Below are 11,282 nucleotides of genomic sequence, written 5' to 3' on the forward strand. Positions count from 1 at the left end.
CTTGAAGGTTGCCTGGTTGAAACTTGATAGATACAAAATAATTGATAGAGATATATATAGTCAAATATAGTAGTCATACTGTTATTACAACTTCTTTTTTCTTATGCTTTGTTCAACAGTCTATGACAGTTGTCATTGATCCTGGAGTGGTTAACCAGCCTGGTGTCGGAACAGCTATTTTCAGTGCCTGTGATGATCTTGAAGTTACTTATAAAATTGAATCTCAATTCATGCCTTATGTTGTTTCTTGGAAACGAACTACACTGTGTTATGATACCGAAGATCAAGTGGTAATGTATATATATTTTTTCCTTGTGTCTTGGAATTTGTAAGCAGAAACTTTTATCTTGATATTCAAAACAAATTACATTATCTTAATTAAAAAAAAATGAAATAATTTCCTTTACTGTTCATACATTATGTGACTAACGATTGCTTAGAAAAAAAAATTGATGAAAAGTTTGCTTTCCAACTGCATAGTTCCAGGTTCAGTCCCACTGCGTAGCATTTTGGGCAACTGTCTTCTACTATAGCCTTGGGCTGACCAAAGCCTTGTGCATGGATTTGGTGGACGGAAACAGAAAAAAGCCCATCATATGTGTGTGTGTGTTTGTTTTTTGCACCCCCCCCCCACCTTACCATTTGACAACAGGTGTTGGTGTGTTTATGTCCTTGTAACTTAGTGGTTTGGCAAAAAAAACAGATAAAATAAATACCAGGCTTAAAAGAAAGTATTGGGGTTGATTGATCTGATTAAAGTTCAAGGCGGTACCCCAGTATGGCTACAGTCTAATGACTGAAGCAAGTAAAAGATAAAAAATAATGAATAATGATTGATCTTTCATTTATATAGGCACAGGAGGGGATGTGTGGCAAGTAGCTTGCTTACCAACCACATGGTTCTGGGTTCAGTTCCACTGCGTGGCACCTTGGGCTAGTGTCTTCTACTATAGCCTCAAGCCGACCAAAGCTTTGTGAGTGGATTTGGTAGACGGAAACTGAATGAAGCCTGTTGCACACACACACACACTATATAATATCCTGGAAACAGCTGTAAGACCTTTTATTTATAAATGTTCTAAAATCTTCACAGCCTTGGTTTTTTATCTCATTCTGGAAAAAAAAAATTATATATATATAATATATATATATATATATATATATATATATATATGTGTGTGTGTGTGTATGTTTGTGTGTCTGTGTTTGTCTCCCCAACATTGCTTGACAACCGATGCTAAGACCGATGGAATAAGTACTGAGCTTACAAAGAATGTCTTGAGACTGATTTGCTCGACTAAAGGCAGTGCTCCAGCATGGTCACAGTCAAATGACTGAAACAAGTAAAAGAATAAAAGATTATGTTTAAGAAAATTCAAATTAATGAAGTAAACTACCAGAGAAGTAATCATGGAAAAGTAATGAAAATTAATAAATTAAGTGGCCAGGTGCAGGTATGGCTGTGTATAGGCACATACATAACTGTTTGATTAAGAAGCTTATTGCCCTACCATGGGACAAATATCTTCTATAGCTCCAGGTTAATGAAAGCCTTATGGGTGGATTCAGTTGACTGAGAAAAGCATGTCAGGTATATACATACAAGGGGGTGCTGAGAATCTCAGGTTGTAAGAAGCCACCAAGGAAACTGGCTAACCTTGCCATATGCACCTACAGCTGCAGGTCCTTAGCAAGGGGTGACTGGCTTGAATCCCCTGATGGAGGAGAGAAAGATGGACCTGTGCAGTTGTCGTGTGGTACCCGTGCAAATGGAAGAGGCCACTTGGAAGATCTCCAATCATGTGGGAAGATGATTTAGGAAAGGTGTTTGGAACAATGTGGAGGAGAATGGCAAGAGCACGAAGGGAATGGAGCAAATACTGTGGCCAGCAGAGCCAACTCAGCACCAAACAGCCTGGCTGATCCAGGTGATATTTCTTCCATTTTGTTATGGGGGAAATTAGGTATCAAGTCAAGTTCATTGATTTGGTTGTCATATAAAACCATTTAAACCCTGAAATCAGAGGTAAGACCTTCAGATTGTTCCCTAACAATCAGTCAGATTACTGTCATCTCATTGGCTTATTTGAACAGAACTAAGCAACAAAAACAGTTGGTTTTGTTTGAAATTGATCTAGATTCTATCTTCTGTTCTTATTTTCAGTATTAAAAACAGAATTTAAGTCAGCAAACTGGCAAAGTTGTTAGTACATCGGACAAAATGCTTAGCAGTGTTTTATCCTTCTTTACGTTTTGAGTTCAAATGCTACCTAGGTCAACTTTGCCTGTTATCCTTTTGGGAGTGAACAAAATAAGCACTAGTTGAATACTGAGGTCGATGTAATCAACTTGGCTCCTCCCCTGAAATTGCTGGCCTTGTGTCAAAATTTGAAATCAATATTAGAAACAGAATTTTCCCCTCAAGTGTAATAAATTGATTGAAATATTCTTTGTCCATTCTGTAGAACCTTGTATGGCCCTGCTTGCCTGAGATTCGAAACTGAATCTGGAATTCTCCCTAGCCATACGACCTATTGTTTTTTCAAAAAGGAATGCTGATTAAAGCATTTTCCGTTTGACCCTTGATGTTGCTATACTATAAAGAGTTTTGGTAAACAAGTGTGACCTATATTAATTTAGCTGTAGTTAAAATGGTACATCCATTTTCCTAACTAGTCTGCACAATTATAAATATTAGCATTTTGTAAAGAAAATGCAGTGGGTGAGAACAACTGACAGAGAGCAGGCTGACTGGCTCGAAATACCGTCTCGACAGAACGTCATAGAAGGACAACTATGGAATCCACCAGTGATACAGTTGTCTTGTCCACCACTAGCTTACCTTTCTCACTCACTTTCATTTCGACAGTATCACTCTGTCTCTCTCTCCACTGCTGCTTAATTGACGGGGACATGAAAGTCTCATACTATTGACTTTCTAAACTTACCTTCACTCTATCTTCATCTGACCCCTATTTTAGCATCTAGTAGTTAGCAAACACGAAAACAGCAACATTCATACAAGAAACTATAACTCGTGTTGCCTCGTTTGCTTTCCAACTGTTTTTATACATGCCTGCCTGTTGTGGTTTGGCTATACATATTATGTAACGGTAAATAAAATTTGATTATCTACAATTTTGGCCACTGTCCTTCTTTCTTGGAATCAACATCATCATTTTTGCCTTCCAACTTATGCATTATCTGTTACAATTCTTATCTTCAGGTCAAAACTTGGAATTTGGACGTTGATGAAAAAGATATTGTGATAATGATACCATTAGACATCTTTACTGAAATGTTAGATCACTTTAAAACGGTAAAAAACATTTTCACTTCAGTCCCTTTTTTTTTACATGTAAAATTATGTAAAAATTATCATTGTAAAAACAATTTTGAAATGTATCATCAGATGGAAAAAGTTATTGTTTTAAATTTGCATAATCTGATAAAACTTTGTAAATTAGTTTTACTGTGAAGAAAAAGTTTCTCAGTTAAAAGCCTAGTATAAAGAGAAGTTGTGTAATTGATTGAGTATGAGAGATAGTGTTATAATTTTGACTCTTATTGTGTTCAGTCCATTTGATGGGATAGAACAAAAGCTGTATGCTAGTTTGCTTATATATTAACACTTTATAGAATTTGATATATTGAATTTAATATGTTGAAATATTTAGATTATGTTGTATGGTTACATTTCAACTCAAGATTAGCTAGTGTCTGTAAAGGTATTCATTGTTTGATTGCTGAGGTATATTTTTATGTTGATGAACATCATTTAATATGTTTTGTGGAATTATAGGAGAAGATTTACTGACACTTTGTTTGGTTAATGTTTTGTTTGTAACTTATACTGTGAATATTGCACTGATGATGTTTAGAAATGAGTTATGATAATGCAACTTGAAGTGAAGGAACATATCACTTGATGAAGTTGTTTGTAAAGTTTATTGTGGTAGCATGGAAACAATGCTGCTCTACTGACAGCTCAGATGGGCAGGCCATGTCTCACACATGGACAAATCCAGAATGCCAAAGGGCATTTTCTACAGTGAGTTCAGCCAGAGTAAGACAGACAGAGGAGTCCCTTGGGAGCATTTTGTGGATCAGTTGAGGATCAGTTTACCCAGGCAAGAATAGATTGCACGAAGTGGAATGAAGCCATCGCACAGAGGGAGGTGTGAAACTGGAAACAACTTTAAGAAGGCCAGAGAAACTGTGATGGATGAGAAATGCCAAAGAAGGAAAGACTCATTGTCATGATCTCTATCTGATCAAAGCCTTTATATTTACCTCAAGTGTGACAGAGCCTGTCATTGAAGGAATGGTTTACATAGCCACTTAAGGACTTGCTTCTCTTCTTCATGAAGTTTGGACACAAAGAACTGCCATCACATTATACTTAAAATGCTTGTCTTTCTGATGTTTAATGTGTGTCAAGAATAGCTTTTGGATGTTGGTCAAAGACTAGAAAAGATGATGTCTTATACTTGATGTTCTTTCTCTTTGTATTGTCTAAGTTGTACTGCCTGTCTGGCCCTCATGCCGGTGACACGTAAAAGCACCCGCTACACTCTCGGAGTGGTTGGCACTAGGAAGGGCATCCAACTGTAGAAACTCTGCCAGATCAGATTGGGGCCTGGTGCAGCCATCTGACTCGCCAGTCCTCAGTCAAATCGTCCAACCCATGCCAGCATGGAAAGCAGACGTTAAACAACGACGATGATGATGGTGATTGTCTGTGACATAAGTAGTTCTTTCATTTATCAATGTTACTACAATATCCTTATATGGTACAAGGCGGCGATTTGGCAGAGTCATTAGCATGCTGGGTAAAATGCTGAGTGGTATTTCGTCTGTCTTTATGTACTGAGTTCAAATGTTGCTGAGTTTGACTTTGCTTTTCATCTTTTCAGGGTCGATAAAATGAGTACGAGTTGAACACTGGGGTCGGTGTAATTGACTAGGTCCCTCCCACAAAATTTGAAACCAGTGTCCTTGTATGGCACTGTGACTAGCTGTACCACTACACTCACTTGTTAGATTTCAGGAAGAAGTCTCAATAGATTAAGGTGAATAAGTATATGTAAATAGTTCAACATTAAGGTTAAAGAAATATAACAAAAAGATGTGATTATACTGGGGGTTTCTTTTGGAAATTTAACTTAATTTTCTCATCTCCTTTCTTTGAAACATTCCAATATATTCTTGAAATACAGTTTTATATTTAAGAGATGAGGAATTATGTATAGTACTATCCACTCCAATTATGAAGAAATGAAAGGATGAAACCAATAAACGGTCCACAGTCTGTCTACCCTATGTGAAAAGTCTCTCCGAAAAGATACAAAAGATATGCGGCCCATATGGCATCAGGACAGAATCATGAATAATACAACACTTCGCAAGTATCTCCTTTGAGTAAAACCATCAATAGAGGAGAATATGACCAAAGACTGCATGTACTCCATCCCATGCAGCTGTGGTAGGTTATACAAAGGCGAAACATGCCACCCCTTCAAAATAAGAGTAGACGAACATCGCAAAGCTGTAACATGAGGAGATATTGATAAATCGAGTATAGCTGATCATGTATGGAAAAATGGAGACCACCTCCCCCTGTGGGATGAAGCTAAAATAATGGACAGAGAACACCACTGGAAAATACGAAAACTAAAAGAAGCAGCACATATGCTAGGATACAACAACCTCCTAAGCTGACCGAGTGCAGATATGAGTAGCATATGAGAACTGGTATTAAGGAAGGATAGGAAAATATTAAATTTATAAGCCCTAAAATTCACTCCATAATTGCCCACGGGCATATGGCATAGTGGTTAAGAGCGTGGGCTACTAACCCCAAGATTCCGAGTTTGATTCCAGGCAGTGACCTGAATAATAATAATAATAACAACATCAAAAAAATACCTTCGGAACGAGAACCCAGGTTTGAAATTTCCCAAAGACACCTGATGAAGGCTGGAGGGTATATCAGCCAAAACGTGTTAGCGACAAACGAGATGAGGACAAATATCTGTCAAATGTAAATAATGTATTCTTGAAATGTTTTGAAGTTTTTATAGTTAATGTATTTTTTCTTAATTCAAAACAGAATAGTATGGCTATGAGTAATGTGTCATCATTAGACCAATATGCTGAGAATATCCAGTCTCTCTACCCAGGTTACTCTGTGATGTTAGCAGTCATTGGATCAGATATTGGAAGCCAGTAAGTTGATAAAGACAGTAACTTTAATATCCAATGATTTTTGCTCTACAAAATGTTAATGTGTTTGGTCTACAATGGAACATTGTCTTGTATGATTTATTGTTGCTGTTTAACCCAAAGTCAGCTCTGACTGAGCAGATCTAAGATCAAAGGCAGTTTGCCTTTGGCAATTCCACCCTTTTTTTTTATATATATTGAGAACTACATTGTTCAATGTGTCATCCCTGTTTAAATATTGTAGGATATGATTTAAGAGTATTTGGCTGCTATTTCTAGCAAGCCAGATGATCACATAGAAGCTCTCTTTGTCATCATCATCATCCTTTTACATCTGCTTTCCATGCCAGCATGGGTTTAAGCTGTTTAGAGTTACTACCTTCGTAGGTAGGTTGAAGTTCCATGCTTTGCTTGTATGTTTCATTTTTTGCATGGCTTTCATAGTTGAATACCCGTTTTTAGTCACTAACCATTTTATAGAGTGTATTAGATGCATTTTATTGTAGTACCAGCGCATGAGAAGTTGTTATGTCCTCAGCAAAATTAAAAGAGTCCTTTCAGTCCTATCTCAATTCAATCACTAACCCCTTCACAGAGTGTATTGGAAGTGTTTCATCATAGCACCAACACTAGGGAGGTTGTCATATCTATGACAAGACTAAAGAGTTCTCTTGACTTTATATTGTCTCTGCTTGTTTCTAAACTGCTTTACACTGTGTGTTGGGTGAATTCTATCATGACATTGTCTTGTATCTTGTAACACTAAAATAGTCCTCGCTATTCTGTGATATGTTTGTTTACGTAAGGCAAATAATTGAGAGGCTAGATAGAAGAGAGAGAAGGAGAGAGAGAGAGAGAGAGAGAAAGCGATGATAGAAGAATGAAGAAGGAAGGAAATGTGGATGTTAAAACAATGATGATGATGATGGTAATTTGTCTGCCTCCTTTTCAATCCCCACATGCCCTTCTATGACAAACGCTGGGTTAGGATATGCTTGTGATAAGTTGAAATTTTCTACATTTCATCAGGAGCAAAGGAGAAATCCAATAAAACTATGCTTTGGCGATCCTCCGGGGAATGGTGCCATGTAAAAAGCATCTGTGCTGGTGCCACATTAAAAGCATCCATGCCAACAACACATAAAATGTACCCATGCCGGATTCATGTAAAAAGTGTCTGTGTTAGTGCTGTGTATCAAAAGAACTTGTGCTGGCACCATGTAGGAAGCACCTGTGCCGGTGCCCTGTACAGAGCACTCATGCTGGAACCATGTAAAAAGCACCTGGCCAGCCCCATGTGGAAAAAGCAGCCATGCTGGTGCCATTTAAAAAGCACCCAGTACACTCTGTAAAGTGGGTGGCACCAGGAAGGGCACCCAGCTGTAGAAACTATGCCAAAGCAGACATCTGGAGCCTGGTACAGCCCTCTTGCTTGGTAGCACCTGCCAGACCTGTCTGACCCATGCTAGCATAGAAAAACGGATGTTAAATAATAATGATGATGATGAGGATGATGATGATGATCCTTTGAAATCTTTTATTATTTTTGTTATTTTAAATTATTTACATTCCAATCTTTCAAAAAGAAAAACAAACTGAACAAAAAAAAAAAAAGAAAAACTTGAGTTGTCATGTAACTAGATTTTGTACATATTCATACTGATGTATTCTTTTGACCAATAATTGCTATCATATCCTTCCTTGTTTCTCATAAACCTGGAGGAAAATGGAGAGCAAGAAAGCAGTGTTATATAAGAGGCATTACCATTGATGTACATCAGTTTTTATTTCTTGTATGTAAACTCCACCTCTAATACTATCGAGAAACATGAGTGTAACTGGAAGTTCTAGAAACTGGGAACTGGATACAGGGGACATAAAGCCTAGCAGAAGCTATCACTAATTGGTAATTGAGTCAGTGAGGGGGGCAGCTATATGATTACTTAATCTGCTAGAAATAGCAACCAAATCTCCCTCAAACCACACCCTGCTGTTTTAGAAAACTTTGCAGTTGGGAATGAGCCTAATCTTTGGTAAGTACAGTAACAACTTAGGACATGTTTCCATTTTATTAAACCTCCTCAGCAAAGTATAATCTTGTCAGTATTTACTAGACTTTAGAATGAATTTGAGAATACATAGGTTTCTTATAACCATTCTAAGTCCTTGTAAGCACTGTTAAGACTTATTCTTCACTTGTAAGCACTGATAAGACTTATTCTTCACTGAGGAAGTCTTAAGACGAAACACATATCCAGAGTTGTTACTTTACCAAAGACTCACTTCTGGCTACATTTCTTTATTCTGATTTTAATCACTTTGAATTTCTGAGAAAAGAATTGGTACAAATTCAAAATGATAACAAGCATAACTAGATAACTAGATATTAAGAGAAATGTTACTGAGATTTGCACAAACTATTACTGTAAGTATGGGTTGATAGTAGTTGTTCATAGTAATATAGTTAATTATGTGTAAATATAATGTAGAATGGCATGGCTGTGTGATTATGAAATTTGCTTACTAACCATGTGGTCTTGGGTTTAATCTCACTGTATGGCACCTTGGGCAAGTTTCTTCTTATAACCCTGGGCTAACCAAAGGCTTGTGAGTGGTTTTGGGAGATGGAAACTGGAAGGAGCCCACCATATGTATGTGTGTGTGTGTGTGTACATTTTCTTGACCTCATGTGATGGTTGTAAATGATCATCATTGTAATTCAAGCAAAGTTGTTCCATTTCCTTGTCTTCTGTGAGAAACACGTCTGGCCATATGGAAATATTACTTTGGAAATAGATGTGGGTTGGCAGCAGGAGGGGCGTTAGACTGCTGAAAATCTGCTTCAACAAATTCTGTCCAACTCATGCAAGCATGGAAAAGTGAATGTTAAATGAAAATGATGCTGAGGTTGGTGAATGATGGGAGAAGAGCTAAGGGAATTAGGATTGAATGAAAAGCTGATTAAGAGTTTGATAGAACAGACATGATAAACATATAAAGCAGTGTAGGAAAGCTATTAAAAAGTTTTAATGATGTATATAGCAAATTTAATAAAATACTCTATATTTTTTTCTTTACCAGAGTCAGTAAAAGAAGTGGTTCACATCAGTCTTCTCAGAGAAAAGCGAAAAATGGAATTGATGATCGTCTTTCCATTGAAGAGGTTTGTTAATGATTAATTTTCTTATTTCAGTGACAGTGACTGAGAATTTAAGTGGTGCCAGGTGTGTGTGTGTGTGTGTGTGTGTGTGTGTGCGTGCGTGTTTATGTGTTTGAGTGTACCCTTGTTCTAACATCATGTAATGATAGTTAACAACAGCACCATCATACAAGTGATGTCATTTGACACAAAAAACATGTCTGGCCATGGGAAATATTACCTTGTTTGAAAACAGGTGAGGGTTGGCAACAGGAAAGGCATCTGACTGTAGAAAATCTGCCTCCACAAACTTTGTATGATCCATGCAAGCATGGGAAAGTGAGTGTTAAATGATGATATTGACAATGATAAAAGGATTTTTAAAAGTGAAATAAGATATATGATCAAAGTGTAAACTTGTTTTATTTTCTGTAGTGTTTATTTCCAGCTTGTGTGTGTGTGTGTGTGTGGGTGTATGTGTGTATGCAAATATATGTATGTATTTGTATATATGTATATACATACATATTCGTGCCGGTGGCATGTAAAAGCACCCACTACACGTGTATACACACACACACACACGTGTATACACACACACACACACGTGTATACACACACATACACATGTATACACACACACACAGATGTATGTGCGTTTATATATATGTAAGAAAGTCTTCTTATATACTTAAAAAGTCTTCTGACTTTTTAAAACCATTTTAACAATTCTAGTTAGTGTTCAATAGTTTGTAATCACTATATCGTAATGTCTATTTACCACTGAGATGTTTTAAATTAAGAAAGAGATTGTTAATGTACATGTGCAATGAATCTTTCTGTTTCTAATGTTAATTTTCCATTGCAGGCATTTTTAACTCTGCAATTAAAGAATTTGTTTAATTGTCAACTTATACAGTCAAGCTCTGGCATTACTAATCTCATTAAATCATTTACGAAAGCTGTTGGTGAGAAACCTGGAAAGTAAGACCACTTTTGTTACCTACATTGTCATTATAGTCTTCTGATAATTATATATTTTACTAACAGGAGAACTGTGGCTGAGTGATTATAGTACTAGAGATAATTGAATGTGAGTTCAGTAGGCACAGGTGTGGATGCACCTGTTGTGGTAACAAATTTGCTTGCCAACCACATGGTCTTGAGTTCATTCACACTGAATGGCACCTTGGGCAAGTGTCTTCAACTATAGTCCCGGGCTGACCAAAACCTTGTGAGTGGATTGAGAAGACACGTCAAGCTAAATGAAATCATGGAAGGTCATGTAACCCTCTTACACACACACATTCACACCCAATCTGTTCTCTGTCTAAACTCCCTCACAACCCATCCTTCCAACATAACTCCATCCCATCATGCATGTACACTACCCACTGGCAGGCCCCCTCCTCTTTCCCTCATGTGCTTACCTGCATACTCTTCATACCCCCACATATCTACCATACCTCACTGCCAGCCACTTCAGTTTCTCACCATCACCTTGACTGCTAAATATACAAACTCTTTTTATTCTCTCTCTGTTTATTTTCTCATATTCCTTTCTGTTGAAGAGCATAGGCTCGAAATGTAAAAGACTTTCTCACTTTCCCGAGTGTGAAACTAATACACCTGCTTGTTGTTCATACACCTGTCTTCGTCTTTATTTTTTACTGTAAATTTCAACTATATATATATATATATATATATGCTCCGTTGGGAAGCCAGTATGCTCCGTTGGATGTGTAATGTCAATGTGAATACCCGTCAGAGTGTAAGTATCTTGAGAGAAAAGCTGAACATTAGAAGCATCAGTTGTGGTGTGCAAGAGAGACGATTGCACTGGTATGGACATGTGGTGAGAATGGATGAGGATAGCTGCGTGAAAAAGTGCCACACCCTAACAGTTGAGGGAACCCGT

The 11,282-nt window shown here is 37.3% G+C and overlaps 1 protein-coding gene across 1 annotated transcript in view; it reads left to right on the forward strand.

The window, feature by feature from the left end:
- LOC106875792 (crossover junction endonuclease EME1) overlaps positions 1-11,282 on the forward strand; it is a 32,673-nt gene that overhangs the window by 11,648 nt on the left and 9,743 nt on the right. Inside the window, exons 4-8 of the mRNA XM_014924060.2 lie at positions 120-290; positions 3,227-3,319; positions 6,113-6,228; positions 9,307-9,388; positions 10,233-10,348. Of these exons, the coding sequence (XP_014779546.1) occupies positions 120-290; positions 3,227-3,319; positions 6,113-6,228; positions 9,307-9,388; positions 10,233-10,348 (578 nt within the window). The remainder of the gene's footprint in view (positions 1-119; positions 291-3,226; positions 3,320-6,112; positions 6,229-9,306; positions 9,389-10,232; positions 10,349-11,282) is intronic.

Source organism: Octopus bimaculoides, chromosome 5 (assembly GCF_001194135.2).
Source record: "Octopus bimaculoides isolate UCB-OBI-ISO-001 chromosome 5, ASM119413v2, whole genome shotgun sequence".
Taxonomy (NCBI): domain Eukaryota; kingdom Metazoa; phylum Mollusca; class Cephalopoda; order Octopoda; family Octopodidae; genus Octopus; species Octopus bimaculoides.